Source organism: Ursus arctos, unplaced genomic scaffold (assembly GCF_023065955.2).
Source record: "Ursus arctos isolate Adak ecotype North America unplaced genomic scaffold, UrsArc2.0 scaffold_7, whole genome shotgun sequence".
In the NCBI taxonomy this organism is placed as follows: Eukaryota; Metazoa; Chordata; class Mammalia; order Carnivora; family Ursidae; genus Ursus; species Ursus arctos.
In genome coordinates this window covers 9,224,623-9,240,341 of record NW_026623089.1, presented here as the reverse complement: position 1 = coordinate 9,240,341, position 15,719 = coordinate 9,224,623, and the positions used below count along the sequence as shown (strand labels likewise).

At 49.8% G+C, this 15,719-nt stretch overlaps 1 protein-coding gene across 28 annotated transcripts in view; it reads left to right on the top strand.

The window, feature by feature from the left end:
* The window catches only part of TACC2 (transforming acidic coiled-coil containing protein 2), a 200,287-nt gene that overhangs the window by 175,707 nt on the left and 8,861 nt on the right, over window positions 1-15,719 (top strand). For 19 of the 28 annotated variants that reach the window (XM_057308275.1, XM_057308271.1, XM_048218779.2 and 16 more), the window contains 6 exons: window positions 676-847; window positions 2,121-2,261; window positions 3,142-3,231; window positions 9,673-9,816; window positions 10,275-10,351; window positions 13,748-13,791. In XM_057308275.1, the coding sequence (XP_057164258.1) occupies window positions 676-847; window positions 2,121-2,261; window positions 3,142-3,231; window positions 9,673-9,816; window positions 10,275-10,351; window positions 13,748-13,791 (668 nt within the window). The remainder of the gene's footprint in view (window positions 1-675; window positions 848-2,120; window positions 2,262-3,141; window positions 3,232-9,672; window positions 9,817-10,274; window positions 10,352-13,747; window positions 13,792-15,719) is intronic. The other 9 variants (XM_048218783.2, XM_048218782.2, XM_048218781.2 and 6 more) reach the window with 2 other exon arrangements.

Here is a 15,719-nt window from a genome sequence, read left to right as displayed (position 1 = left end):
CTGTCCTCCAAAGCCAGTGGCAGGATGAAACGGAGACGCTGTAAGGGAGCGTGCCGGGTAGATGACCCCTGCCAACATGGCTGTGAGTTAGCACTGGTTAGAGTCCTGTTCTGAGCCGTGGGGCACTGGACAGGGTAAGGGTGGGGCACCACTCTGGGGCTGGCACCCTCCCAGCCCCTTACCTGCCCCTTCCTCTGAGCCGGAGCGAAAGCTCTTGCTTTGACTTCCCAAACTGACTTTTGAATCCACCCAGGGTATTGAGAACGATGGTGGTGATGTCGTCACTGCAATAGTCATGGTGACGGGCACCGTGTCAGGTGCTTCACATGCGGCCAGTATCTCCCTTGACCTTCATTGAGCGCTGTCTCGTCTCCTGTCCTACAGAAAAAGAAACAGTCACTTCCCTCAGGGCGCACCGCCGAGGGACGGGCCGTTTGCTTCACTCCACCAGTGGCATATGTGCTCCTGACCCTCCCCCTCAGGCCCTGAGGTGGGGCTGGACCACCCTCTCCAGCCTCCGAGCTCCTTGGCCCCCCCAGCACCCGCCCCAGTTTCCCTCTGGGAGCGCAGCTCTGAAGTGCGGGATCCCTTGGGGTGGTGCCTGAGTCGGGGCATCCTGGTCAATTTCACTGAGATTCCCAGTGAGACAAGTAAAGATGCTCTCTGCTTCCTCAGGTCAAGTTTTGAGGAAGCCGAAGCCCTTGTAAACACTGGGGCAAAGATCCAGCATCCTGTCACACGAGGACTGGCTCCCAACCAGGAGCCACACTTGCAGGTGCCAGAGAAATCCTCCCAGAAGGAGCTGGAGGCCATGACCTTGGGTACTGCTTCAGACGCGATTGAAATTGTAAGTGGGGTCGGAGGGGCCCGAGATCACTGGGGGTGAGGCCTGGGCCGGCTGTGTCCCATCACCAAGGGGTCCAACCCTTCAGAGCAACACTCACCAGGCACCTGGCTTGGGGCGCCGCCCAACCCCCAGACCACAGAAGCCAGCCTAGGAGACCCCACGCCATAGCCATGAGAGAAAAGCTCTTCCTTCTCACCAACGGGGTTTTGCACGTACCTCACTGCTTTATTTGCCTTTGGGGTTCTTGATTTTCCACTTTAGTCCCCTGGGGCTGGACTGCTGCTTTGGAGCTGTTTTCAGTCTGTACCCTGCTTCTCCATACCCTAGGGCAGAGGGCAGAGAATGGTAGGGCAGGGGACGCTCCTTTTGGGGAACACTTGGTTTTCCTGGGCCTTGGTGATGGGAAATCCCTCCTGTTTGTAGACCTGTTTATATCCCTCCCCGCCCCCAAGCTGCTCTGGAGGCTTGCAGAGCAAATAGACCCCCTGAACATCTAAAATGGGCCATCCTTCTAGGTGAATTTTTATTTTTATCTCTTTTACCTCCTTAACAGTCCCCAAGAGGGTTTGAGGCCGTTGACTTAGTTACTTTTAGTGTTACTTTTGTTGTTCTGTGTTAGTAGACCATTCATTTATCTCATGCATCAAATATTTATTGAGCACCTACTGTGTGGAAGTTAGATGCTGGGAAGATATTAGTAAGCAAGAAGAAAGTAGATGTGACTCAAACGGTCTCTCAGAGAGACACTACGGAAGGACTCGTGCATGACTCAACTTCTACAAAGTTGGCTTCTGATTTTGGAGTCTTCCTAATCTACCCAGAGACACTTTTTCATTTGAAATCGTCTTTCTATTATTTAGAAAATGACCTTGACCAAAACCTTTGACACTTATACTTGGAGGTATTTTCTTGATGAGTTCTATTATGTTTAGAAAACCCTTCAACTGCCTGGTCTCACCCACCAAGATTTTCAAATAAATAAGTAAATAGTAACTTTCCTCCCACCGATTGGTTAGGGAGTGAGGGTGGTGTGGGGGTGGGCCGGCACCTAAGGCTGTGCTTCCGGGGGAGGGGTGGGACCTGTCAATCTCAAGATGCCCATCGTCAGCAGGTGGGAATTAGTCCAGATGAAAAGGAAAGTATTGGCACCTAATACTCTCTTTAGCCTTGAGTCAGAAATGTCCAGCAAATAGGTTGGTGGTCCTTGCTTGGAATCGATGTCACTCTGTGTCTCCTCTATTTTTCCTCTGTGTCCTCCTCTGCTGGCCTTCAGACAGCTCCCGAGGGCTCCTTTGCCTCTGCTGACGCCCTCCTCAGCAGGCTGGCTCATCCAGCCTCTCTCTGTGGCACGCTTGACTATCTGGAACCCGACTTAGCAGAAAAGAACCCCCCAGTATTTGCCCAGAAACTTCAGGTTTGTAGCCCACGTGTGACCTTTTGGGAGTTTGTGAAAACCTCAGTAGAGAATGAACGCCAAACCCCAAATGCAATGAGGCAGGATCTAACGAGGTATTGCTGGAAATGCTCCAAATGAAATCTCTTCCCCCTCAAAGACTGAGGTATGGGTGTTCTTGATCCAAGACGCCAAAATGATATAAATTGTGTGATTGCATATGGGACAAACCATTTGTATTTCAATTGGGAAATTGGACCCAAACAGTCATTTTTCAGAAGATTTGATAGCCCCCAAAGCAGTTTCTGTGATTTACTCACAGAACCAAGGGTATTAGATCACCATCGAGCCACGTATTTCTCTATACCAGAGGGGCGGCTACCTCAGACTCCCATTGAGTTAACATCTGGACTCGGTCTTACATATGAAACCAAAACAATTATCTACTCTTTGCCTTAAACTTGGCAACTTAATTTGATACCCTCTAGACTAAGACCTTCAGAGCAAACCTGGAGAGACTGTTAACAGTGGTTTGAGAATGCGAAACCATTCATGGAAGCTGTTGACCATCTTGACATTAATCAAACAAAAAGGAAAGAAATCGAAGGAAACAATGCAGTAAAAATGTTGATCCTATTTTTAAAATCCTCTCATATTTGACCACACGATCCTTCATGACAGACATTCTGAAGGGCAATTAAAAAAAAAAAAAGAAATTAAACACTTATTTCATGATCTGCTGAGGTGTTAATTGTGCAAGAAAGCCAGAGCGTGTGTTTTTCCTGAGTACCTGTCATGACACATTCACGTGGCGCATTCATTTCTTGAATGTGGGACGCATTGACATCCTGTCTTGATGCATTTCCCCTGCGATTTGCTCATCCCCCCGCCCCTCGGACAGGAGGAGTTAGAGTTTGCCGTCATGCGGATAGAAGCCCTGAAGCTAGCCAGGCAGATTGCCCTGGCTTCCCGTAGCCGCCAGGACACCAAGGTACGGGTTTGCTGCTGCCGTGCACTGCCTCCTGAGAATGTGGTGTGGTCCAGAACTTTCTTTGCTAACCATTGACCAAGCAGGCAATGTGGGGGTTCTACAAAGTAGTCTAAAATTTTCTAAAAAGCTGAAAGCTTAGCTCTCACGTAAACAGACGCTGAGCACATGTCTAAGATATGCTTAACTCGGTAATGAAGGAACCAGCAGGCTGGTAAAGCGGGTTCAACGGAGGAAAATGGCAGAACCCAATATAGAGTCAGTGGAACAGAGAAGGCCAGACCCTTACTGCAATCTTACTGCAAAGTTTGATATAAAACTGGTTAATTCTGGCTGTAAACAAGACAATCGAATATAACCTTGGAGGTTTTTTTGTTTGTGTTTTGCGAAAATCATTTCCTTCTCCACTGAACAGAAATCATTTGCAACTTTTCTATTTTCTACAAGTTAATATCTAACTGTACTGAGATCGGACCCTAATCAATAGTAAATAGTGAAACCGAGACCTTCCTGAGACCTCGGATGGCCCCTTAGGCCAGAGTCCATAGAATTACAGAAGGGCAGATGGTACATATTTTAGGCTCTGGGGGCCATCTGGTCTCTGTCACAGCTTCTCTGCTCTGCTGTTGTAACCCAAAAGCAGCCACAGACAATGTATAGATGAACGGGTGTGGCGATGTTCCAGCAAAACCCTTTTTACCCAAGAGGACATTGGGCCATTTGGCGCACACACCATCATTGGCCAAGCCCTCCTCTAGAGTCGAGTAAGATACTGACAGAGCATGCAGAAATCTTTTTGCCTGCCTTCCAAGTTTGGAGTAGTTATTCTTAACAATTTGAATGAGTCGCTGACGGCGTGCAAAACTGTGGCCCTCTGAGGTCAGGCCTTCCCTCCGGGCTGATGGGGAGCTGTGGTCTCTGAGGAGTTGCTTCATTCCCCCGCCCCACCCCCATGCCTCACCTGCTGCGTTGGGCAGCCCAGCGCACTCTGTGGCCTTGAACGTGTCGGTGAACCTTTCTGGGCCTCCGTTTTTCCAGCTGTGAGATGCGGCTACTAACAGCGCGTGTGCAGGTTGCTGTAAGGGCTACAGCTGGTGCGTGGAGGACGGCGCTGTGCCTGGCATACAGTCGGCGTGCAGTAAATGACAGCTGCTCTTGGTAGCTAACCTTCACTTTTGCCTTTGTTACCTGATCGGACACCCACAACATCTCTACCATGGGGGGTCCAGGTCCCATTTTATAGATGGGGAAGTAGAGTCATGAAACGGGTCCGAGGCCTGACAGTGCTTCACTGACCCCGCAGGAATGAGGACTCCAGTCTCCAGATGGAGCCCCTTGCCTGTCGCATCTCAAGGAACAGCTCACTTGGTACATGATCAGGCGTTCATGGGCTGCTCCTGCCTTCAGGGCCTCCCACATGTGGTTCCCCTGGAAACTGTCCGCAAGGTGGGGGGCCCCCTCCCAGAGACATCTCTCAGTGAAAGAAGGTAGTCGCACTGTGGGTGTCCAGACTGGAGACCCAGGGCAGGGATGAGAACGTTAATACACGTTGCTGACGTCCTTGTTCTCATTGTCAACCGGTGAGCTTGGGTTTAGTTTCCATGAGAAAGAAAAGCATCAAGCAGTGAGGATTTGTTTCCCCATTAGAATTATTTCTTGATCTCTTTGGGGAATGGTTTAAGGACAGAATGAATTGCTTTGAGTCTGGCCACCATAACTACAGTATATTCCTGTCCGGAAGTTTGAGGCAGGATTGAGCACATTCTAGTAAGAGTTCGGATTGAGTGTGGAATGTTCTGGAGTGCCTGCTGGTGCCCCCCTGCCTCCTTCCTCCGGGGACGCATCAGAGATGACAGTTGGCAGATATTGGCTGCCCACTGACTTCCTGTCAATGAGAGCCTTTTCTCACACCCCGTGTCCCGCTTTTGATATAGAAAATATTGTCACGTGACTCCGCCATGTGTGGGTCAGAGGGACGGCCCCAGCTACCTCCCTCTGTATTTCAGACGGATCTGCTAAAAGAAACACTGGTGGGGGTAGAACTAGCTGGGAGTGTGAGGAACATTCTTCCCTGCCATGGTAACTTGTACCACTTTTTGGGTTCCTGTGGGTTTCTTGCTCACGTCGCCATTTGATTGCCCCTCGCTGCACTGGAAATCGCTGATGTAGAGAAACAGGAAGAGCAGCTGTGTATCTCATTTGCTCTTTTTTCTGCCCATAAATTTCAGCGGCAGGTGACATAGCCCAGTCTTTTTGGCAGCATGGTCTTCCACGGTTGCTAACACAAAAATGAAATCACTTGGAATGAAAAGAAATCACTTGGAGGGCGGAAGGCAGACTGAAATACGGCGGCGGTGATTCCTGGTCGCTCCTATGGGCAGTTTCCCTTGACATCTCCCCTGTAGATGGAAAGCCAGCTGAGCTGACCTTCCAAGGACCGCAGTGGGGTTTCCTGTCTCATTAGTCTGAAAGTGTTAAGAGAGGAGGAAGATTCCACGGGGCTGGGGTATTGGGCTGGAGCTCCTTACTATTTTGCTTCCACACACTTCTGGCTCAAGTGAGTTCGGTGGTATCCTCCCGGGGCTCATCGGACCAGGGTGGCCGGCTGTGTGGTACAGCAGCCCCGAATGTAACCAGGATGGATGGAACGGAAATGTCCTATCTGTGTGGCTTTGCGAGGGTACAAGGCCCATGGGGGATGGATTTAATTTGTGTATGTAACAGATACTGGTGGCGATCCCCAAAGCCGCTGGCCTTTCTGGATGAGGGGACCCAAATATAAAGAACGAAGGATGTGTCTGGGTCATGTAGGAACAAGGATCCTACAAACAGCAAGCTTCAGGACCAGAGGAAAGTCCCAGAAAGCAGGCCCCTTTGGGAGGGAAAGGGTGCTCATCTCTCTCCTCTCCTTCTCCAGGAGTCCTGGTTGATAAAGGCAGACCTGGATTTTAGGGGGGCCGAGAAGGAGTTAGGTCTGGGACAGCCTGAATTGGTGAGCGGCCTGACAGCAGGGGCTCCTCTAGTGCTGTGTCCGGAAACCACCCACCACTCCCGGCGTTTCACATGGCGATGCCTGAAAGCCGCAGGAACATCTCGAGCAGGGACAGAGGCCTGGCACATGGGTTTCAGCTTCTGTTTGCCAGTTTGGGGAATTGGCGGTCATCGCCTGCAGCCTGTGGTGAGAAGGATGGAGGCCGCATCTTGACTCGTGGGAAGGAGTGGCCAGTCCGTTGGCTGGTGGCGCCTCCTGTGGGCGTGAATAGGGTACATGCTGAATGTCTTCCTCGTGGTTGTCATCCTGAGCTGCTGTCGAATTTGGATGCGGCAGCTTCCCAAGGAGAGGCCCCTCTCCTGCCCCACCTAGCCCCTCTCCATGACCTTGGCCCCGCTTGCTGTGGTCTCCCAGCCGGATCTAGACTCCTGGTCCACACCACGTGCACACCTCTCCCGCCGTGGTCATGGCCCACTGGCTGGCTCTCACGGACAGGGACCCCACCTTGGTCCCAGGTGTCAGCTTCCCCTGAGGCCTAGTGACAGGGAACCCGCCACAGGGAGCTCTGTGAGCCTGGGTGAGTGGCAGGACTGCAAGGCCAGAAGGGCCCCAGGCATGCAGTCTGCAGGGCTGAGGGTGACGGTGCCCTGGCCCTCAGGGACCCAGATCTGAGTGAGTGGATGGAGGGGTTGGAAGTTGGTTCCAAAGTTCCTTCTCCTTCTGAGTTGTGGCCATTTCACATTTTAATTTGTGATTCTCTTGGCTTTAGGCTTCTCCAGAGCAGCCAGTGGGGCCTTATGCAAGAGAAAACAAAGCTTAATCAAAGCCTGATGTTAAAATATCAGCGAGAAACAAACCTATCTCCCGTAGAAATGATTCTTGGTTGTAAGAGAAAACCAGGGTGTGTACCTTGAATTTCGTTAACACCAGCTACTCCAGGCTGTAATTCAAATAGATTCTGAAGTCATCTGTTCCTTTATTGAAAACACCAGGTGGCAGGGGTGAAAGGTGATCTGGAGTCACTATGTGGTGGTTAACCATTGTGTTTACGTAGAAAGCTCATTAATGTATTTATTTTTCATTCCCTTCCTTGTCCTACAAAGGACTTAGGCAGCTTTAAGGTCATCAATTCCTACATCGGTCAGGTTTCACTTCTGCCCAGCATGATAAAGTTAGTTTTAGTTCATTTCCGCTCGCACTTCAGAGGGCTGGCTTGTGTCGAGTCAGAACTGAATCTCATTCTGGGAAACCTTTTGGCCAAATCCCTGAAATCCTCCATTTTTTCATCTTTCAAAGGCCCATGATGCGTTAGATGGTGTCTAGTGTTCTTTCCATTTTGAAATTTTATTCTAATTTTTTTCTAAAGGACACATTATTTTACTTAAAAAGTGACAGGAACAGTTTTGTTTTGTTTTGTTTTTTCGGTCCTCTTCAGAATCTTGTGTCTATGAATTTCCTCCATAAATACAAACAGAGTCATATTGTCTGGGTATAATTTTCTTTTCTTTTCTTTTAATTTTTATAAAAGATTTATTTATTTATTTATTTGAGAGAGAGAGACAGAGAGCAAGCAGGGGGAGGGGCAGAGAGAGAGGGAGAGAGCATCCTCCCCCCTGCTGAGCCCAGAGACCAAGGAGGCGGGGCTCGAACTCATGATCCTGAGATCATGACCAGAGCCGAAAACAAGACCTCTGGGTATAATTTTCTATTTACTTCCTGAGACGTTTCCCACATGACAAGTAGAGCCTTGAAAACATTTCAGACAGCAGAGATTAACCCATGCACGGTTGAGGCTCTGCACCCATGGCCCGGTGGCATGCTTTCTTCCGAGAGGTCAGCGTGCCAGCTTCTGTGCCATGTTCAAATGTCCTGTAATGGAGGCTTCTTTAGGACCTGAGGATGGAAAGATTGGCATCCCATTTGACAGGACAGTGTGTCTCCAGGGTCTGGGAGAACAGGGGACTGGGTGCTCCCTCCCCTCTCTGACCGGAGTAATCATTCCGGTCCCCCTGCACAGGGAGCCCACATACTCAAGGCCAGATAGAGTGAGTGAAACCCCAGCCCATTTTTAGGACAACCAAAACCATGACATTGACTGTGCATGTGTACAACTAACTGGGCCTAACTCTGCCATCTCCAGTCCTATCCATTAAATTTCTGCCCGAGTTTTCTAAGATACTTCAAGTTCATTCTCTCTGATGCTGTAGTGGGGTGAGGTCACCTGTGCTTGAGATGGAAGAGAGAGTGCCTTCATGGGCGCCCCTTCCCCCTCATCGTTGGGTCTTTAATCTTGTCTGCTTCCACTTCCAAGAGCAGTCCTCACTGTTCTTTCTCCAGATCTCTCCTCCTCCCCGACCTGGGTGTTGTGTTCACAGCTTACCTGCCATCCATTTCCCCAGGAAGCTGCAGTCACACTCAGATTGGCAGCCCACCATTAGTTCACACTGATTTGGACTCTAGGAATCAGGGTGGCGGCTTGCCTTGGCAGCCCCACCAGCACCAGGAGGTTAATGCATAGGACTGAGAGTGTGCTCGGTTTAGAGTCTCTTGCAGTAGAATTAGACCGCCGGCCCCCGCTGTGCTGGTTGATGATGTCCTAACATGGCCTTTCAAGTGTGATGGAAATGGCTGAGCTTTTTGTGCAAACGGAGGAGGAGTAACCACGGTCCTCTCCTCCCTCCCTCCCAGGAGGCTAGTGGCTGTCCTGAACAGTCAAACCAGTGTCGCTTGTGGGTGGGGGCCAGGAATCCCACCACTCATTGAGGGTCTGATCAGCAAATGTGGATGCTGTCATTGATCCAGACTTCCATGCTACTGTTCACGCAGCAGACTTAAGGCAACATAGCTGCAAAAGTAACTCTTCCCTTGAGGCATCCAGAAGCTCGCTTTGGAAGGTGACGTTGGTTGATAGCCACGGCAGGCCTTAAGCTTTGTGTGAGCACAGTCTTGCAAACGGAGCTAAACACAGGCCCCCCCACGCCCCACCAAACTGAAATGCAGACAGTCTTACAGAAACGATCAGATCTGCAGTTATTTAAAACTAGGCATATGTAGATTAGAATTCAACAGCGTTCACCATCAGGCTTTTATTTGGGGAGCGGAGCCTGCTGGAAAATGGCCTTGGTTCTTAAGCACTGTGCCTAAATGCCTCTGCGTCTGATAAATGGCCGTGATAAGCAGGCCCCAGACAGGCTTGACTCCCAAAGAGGGGAGCTGGGGAGGCTGCTGCCGTTTGCTTCTTTGTCTGCTGGTGCAGGTGCCAAATGATTGATTTCCATAGATCGTATCCGGCCTTTCCCCACTCATCAGTCCAAGCATTTTCTCATACTTTTGATGTTCTTTGTTTCGAAACCATACAACTGACCCATTCGCTAGAGGATGAACGCACATCCTCTTTGTCATAGGAGTGTTATTAACTTTTTTTTTTTTTTTAATTAAAAACCACTCCACAGAGAGAAACTACTCACCCAGCAGATGTCTCCATCTCCAAAACAGCGTTGTACTCCCGCATCGGGACGGCCGAGGTGGAGAAGCCCGCGGGCCTTCTGTTCCAGCAGCCCGACCTGGACTCCGCCCTCCGGATCGCCAGAGCGGAGGTAGTGGGACATGGGTGCGGCTCGGGGAGCCGGCTCTGGTTGCCCCGGCAAAGCTCCGGGTTCTGCCACATGGAAATAAATAAATATATATATGCCCACGGTCCACGAAGCCAGCATCTTTGGACACAGTCTTTCTCCCGCAACCTCTGTGGGCAGAGACGGGTAGCAAACCGTCTTTGATCTTCCTAGACACCATTGTTTAACGAGCCTCTGTGGCCTTGTTTGATTTATAGCAGAAAGCATCTGCCTTTAGTTGCTCCCCGGTGGGGCATTGTGAGAGTCTGATATCTGGTTTATTTCTGTCTCCTGCTCCGGGTAATTCTCTCCATACAATTACTGTTGGGCGTAGGAAGTTTTAATGCTACGTTTATTCAGTGTCTCCTTATCTCGGGTCTGTGAATTGCGCAGATCTGAATTTACCCCTCTGGGGCTCACCTTCCTCTTCTCCCTGATGCCAGATCATAACCAAGGAGAGAGAGGTCTCAGAGTGGAAGGACAAATACGAAGAAAGCAGGCGGGAAGTGATGGAAATGAGGTCAGTTGTGATGCTTCCTGGTACCTGGGGGGGGCGGTGGGTGCCTACCTGTGGTCTCGTAACAGCTGGTGCGGCCAATGAACAGTGTCTTCCCAAGACTTACCTGTTTTTCGTGAGACAAGGTTTATATTTTCACAGAAGTATTTTCAGTAATATTACTATTGTAAAATATCATGCACCAGAGCTAAATATTGCAAACAAATAAATACATTTGCAATGAAAAGCAAATCTCCTTCCCACTCAGCTTCCCAATTCCACCCCTCTCAGGTAGCGGCTCTCCACCGTTTCCGGTGTATCCTTCCAAGAATTTTCTGTTTCTGATTGCAAATGTGTGAATGTGTCCCTATGCAGACGCCTTTTTAATTCCACAGTAGAAATGTACATTATTCTATAGTCTTTTTTTAACTTAGCAAATCTTTTTTTTTTTTAAGATTTATTTATTTTAGAGAGAGAGCGGGCATAATTGGGAGGGGCAGAGGGAGAGGGAGAGAGAATCTCCAGCCGCCTCCTTGCTGAGCTCGGAGCCCCATGGGGGGCTCGATCTCATGACTCTGAGATCACAACCTGAGCTGAAATCAAGAGTCGGACGCTCAACCGACTGCACCACCCAGGGGCCCCTAACTTAGCAAATCCTGGACAGATTTTTATATAATGTGACCTCATTGTGTAACAGTTTTAATAGTCCTTATACAGTTCTAACGTGATGAACTTCACCAGTCTCCACGGATAAACAGGTTATCCCCGGAATTTTATTCGAACGGTTTATTTCTATTTGCTGCACTTATAACAAGAGTATAGGAGCCACTACCCAGTAGGTGCCTCCCACGTGCCATGTGCTGTGCTTTTGGCTGAGACACCGTCTCTGTTGCTCCCCACGGCCCTCAAGAAGGGATCATCAGCCCCATCTGACAGTGGAAGGCTCAGAGAGGTTAGGTGACTTGCCCGAGGTCCCGGAGCTTCTAGTTAGAAGAATGTGAATTTGAATCTACTTTTCTGATCCCAAAACGCAAGCTCTTTCCACGATGCCTGGGGGCCTCCCTCCCTCGTTGTCCCACCGGATGCAGCTTTCGGCCCTTTGTTTTCCTTCGTGATTCATCGTCATCTGAGAAGCTCAGAAACATCTCTGCGGCTAGAACTTACCCTTGGGATGTGATCTTAAAAACGGTATCACTAGTGGCATTTTTACAGAAACTTTGGCCCAAACCTTTGCTCTGGCCATCCCGGGTTCTAGCTGCTGCCGCCACCAAGTCTGAGAATGGCTCCTGGGGGCACAGGTCATTTTTTCCCACACACCTGCCCTTCTTCAGCCCAGGCTGAACTGACACATGGGTTTTCCACTTGCAAGGGGAAGATAGGAGTTAGAGCATGATCCTTTTAACAAGACAGAAGACCTGGCGTGATGCTGAAAATAGGCTTGCTTCATTTTTAAGTCTCAAAATTTGAAAGTAGGGAATAGATGAATTTTTAAAAATTGGTTGAAGAATTAGTACATTTCTAGGCATTTAATTGCAGTGGCAGCTGCTGGTTAATTATCAGAATCGGCTGCCTTCCTGGCTACCGTTTTAAGTAGCGAACAAATGATTTAGGTAATCATAGCCCCTGTTTCCTAGGTCAAATAGTATCTTCCTGAAAATTCTCCTGGTAGTTCCTTCTTCCTCCTGATGTTTTTTGTGACCACGTCTGAAGGTGAATCCCTGTGTGCTGTTCACATTCACACTGAGGCCCTGCGGTGGCACATTTGGAAAATTTCTTTTATCTCTTTCTCTCTTTTTTTTTTTTTTTGGTAGGGGAGTGGAGGAGGGAGCAGCGTGGCTGTAATGTTTTCCCTGCCCTGACCATGAAAGCAGGGCATGCTGGGAAGGCTAGAAGTTCCATCTCTGGGGGCTCCCCTGGGGGGGCTTCCAGGGGTGCTGTTTACTAACCACTATGGTAGGATTCAGGTGTCGCCAACTGGCCCAGCTGCGCTTGTGTTTGAAGACCCACATGTCACCGCTGGAGCCAGACCAGGCCACGTGAAAATAGGGCTCGGCTTCCTAGATGCTTTGGGGTCTGTCCCTTAGCTCTATCTGACTGGCCTCATCTGCGAAAAAGGGTGGATCTTAGCGCCTCGGGGCAGTAAGGCATATGGGGTAAGAAAAGGCTCCAGAGGCCACGTCTGGATTAGAATCCTAGCTCTGCCACTTTGCAGATCCGAGAAAGGTTCCTGGATGACCCTGGGCCTCAGTATTGCCATCAGCAATTCTGGGGACCGTCAGAGCACCACTCCTTCGGGTCACTGTGAGGACGTGATGCCAGTATGGTACAACTGAAGCGGCTTTGGAGCACAGGTCTCCCCACGCCGCTGGAAGGACACGGCCCTTACCTGCCGGGGTCCCGCCTCTGTCCTTGGCGGTGATGGGTTTAGACGATGCCCCCTCAAAAGTCCATCACTGTTTTGTGATTCAGGGATACAAGGAGGTATTGATTAATGGTGTAGGATTCAGAAAGAACCCAAGTGGGCTCATGGTGTATCTTTTTTTTGTTGTGGGTCGGCCCTTGGGTGAGGCACTGTCCTTGGGGCCAAGGTCAAGAAGCCAGTGACAGACACCCAGCAGCTATGAGGCCTTTAGACTTTGCAGAGTGCCTTCTGCTTCCACTGGCCCATTTAACCTCATTTAACTCCCCCACGGCCCTGAAAGTCAGGGTCTCGGGTCATCCTCAACATACCAGGGAGTAAGTAGAGTCCCCAGTGTCTGGGACCAGCTGTAATCAGGGTCCTGACTCTGTTGGTGGTAGCAGTTCTTGGTTCTTTTATGTCTTTTTTGAGAGTTTCCCTCCAGAAGGTTGACTTTGGAAGGTCCTGGGTCTTTCCACCCGGGGCAGCAGTGAAGCAGTCTTACAAGCAAGGGATCTGAGTGCTTTTGTGTAGCTACGGTTTATTGAAGCTATCCGAGAAGGCTACTGTTCCCCATCTCCCTGCCCCCTACACAACGACTAAGTAGTAGCCCCTGGGCCTTGAGGAGCTTCTGCCAGATGTGTGAGATGTTTTAGAAAATTCAGGTAAAATGTGATGAAGTTCAGAGGAGAAATCAGGGAAGGCTTCCTGAAGGAGATAGCATTTGAATTGGACATTGAGAAGCAGCTAAGACATGAGAGGTAGAAATAGAGCAGGGAAGGTCATGGAGGTGAGAAACCCGTGTGTTCAGAGTTGTGCACTAGGAAAATGAACCTACTTGGGTGTGCAAGAAGAGGGTTGAGGTTGGAGGTGAACCTAGAGGGGTGAGCCAACTATGCCAAATAAACAAGACTTGCCTCTAGTGTCTTGGTCAGGCTGCTGATGTCCAGCCCGTGGGCCCTAGTATCAATTAGAAACCGTCCTCTTGTCACGGTCCCAACATGTTTTTGCTTCTCTTACAGGAAAATAGTGGCGGAGTATGAGAAGACCATCGCTCAGATGATAGGTGGGTGTCATGAGGGTTGGGCTCAGGCCTGCCTGAGGCTTCTAACCCACGGGGAGGGCTTTGAAGGTGGACTCTCAGCATGTGTTCGTCTTAGGGCCCTCTTAGACCACAAAGTCCTCCAGGGAGAGACCAGAGCATCCCCGAATGTGAGCCTGGGGGCCTCCTGGAAACACACGCGAGCATGTCCCTTAGCATTATCTGTGCTCACCTCCAAGGCCACCCTTGAGCCAGGACTGCCCACCTCATGGGGAAAGAGGTTTGGGTCGGTTCCTAGGATGTTTGGGGGAGTTTTTGCTCGTGGGAGAGATTAAGAATCAAATCCCTAAACTCTAATTTGGACTCAGGTGACAAAATCCTCCGCCTCACGCGGGGTTCTTGGGCAAGGATAGTGGAACACGTGGCAGCCCTGCTGCCCGCCCCTCCTCTCTCCTCCCTCCCTCGATTTACCTGATCTCATGGAGATGGGCACTGACTCAGAATCCATCGTAGCCCAGAGTCCCTGGCAGCCAGTACCGATGCTGCCTTGGCCTGCAGTAAAAGACGGCCTCAAGTCAAAAGTTACACCTACCTGACTCTTTTTTAAAAAGAATGATGAGAAAAGATCTTGCAGAAGTTCTAAGGCTGTTTTTACACTGATGATCACTGTTCAAAAATGATGTCATGACTTGGCAGGGGGCGGGGGGATGGGAGGGAGGAGATCTTTCTTTATCTATTTATTTAATTTGCTGCTTAAGTCCGTGATACCAGTTTTAAGAAAACCTTTACTCCTAAGGACATATGGAGTAAAAAATCCCGGCTCACCGCAAACCAGTTTCTGTGTCAAAGCTGGACGCTGGGTTAACAGATGACTCCTCTCTCTCAAACATTTGGATACGAGTCACACCACACCTCTGGCTGGTCCCAAGATAAATATGAGAGCAGGCTTGGGAATGGTGAAGAGGCCGACAACTGAGTGCTTTCTCTTCAAAGGCGCTTTCATTTTGATGTATTATAATAAGGGCCATTTCTCTCAGATCTCGGGGAAAGCCCATTTGGGGGTGTTTCTAAGGATCAGCTCATGGTATATGCTTTCTATCAAATGAAACCTCTTTATTAAATTGGTATAAGAATTTATGAATACATATGGAGGAGATAAAAAACAAAACTCTTGGCACTGAAACTGCCTGTAAAAGTAGTCAGGAAGAAGGATTTATGTCTTCCAATATACAGCGTTTGGCATGCTGAGCACAGCCTTTTGGCCTCCTGGAGTCTTGGGTTGTGAAAATACCCCTCAGACGTACGGTGGCTCATCTGGAAATTTCCTTCTGCGTCTCAGAGTTCTACGCTGTTATTTTTGCTCTCGGTGATGACATTTGAGCCAATATTGAGATGGGGGTAAGAGGGCACGAGCTTTGCCCCTGAGGGAAGGCTGCCCGGAGCCATCTGGTACCCCTCAGCTGACAGCCTGAATATACCCAGCCATTCCCCCTGAAAACTGAAGAAGAGGCTCTATCTGCCTGCCTCAAGTGGTCTGTCCTTTTCGGACAGAAAAGGCGATTCCACTGATTTCCTTACAGCATATTTGCAGGTGAGAGTAGTTAAAAGAACATTTCAATTCTAGGCAAGCTGAGTGTGTGGAACCCTGACTCCAGGGGTTATGTCTACGCACACCCACCCCCAGCACCCCAGCCCCCTCTCCCGGGGAGACCTGGTATGTTTGGCCCAAGGATCCATCTCTTCAAGAGCTGTGATCTCACCCCTCCAAGCCTTTTCCTGTTCGGGGGTGTTTGAACACTCCTGACGGCTCCACGAGCCCCCTCCAGTGTCCCGAGCGTCCAGTGGCACTGTCACTCCGTGGGGGCGGGGGCGGTGAGAGCGCATATCCGCCCCCAGTTCCCCATCCTCATGCATCTTCAGTGTCCTCTGCATCAACCACTTCTCAGACCTTG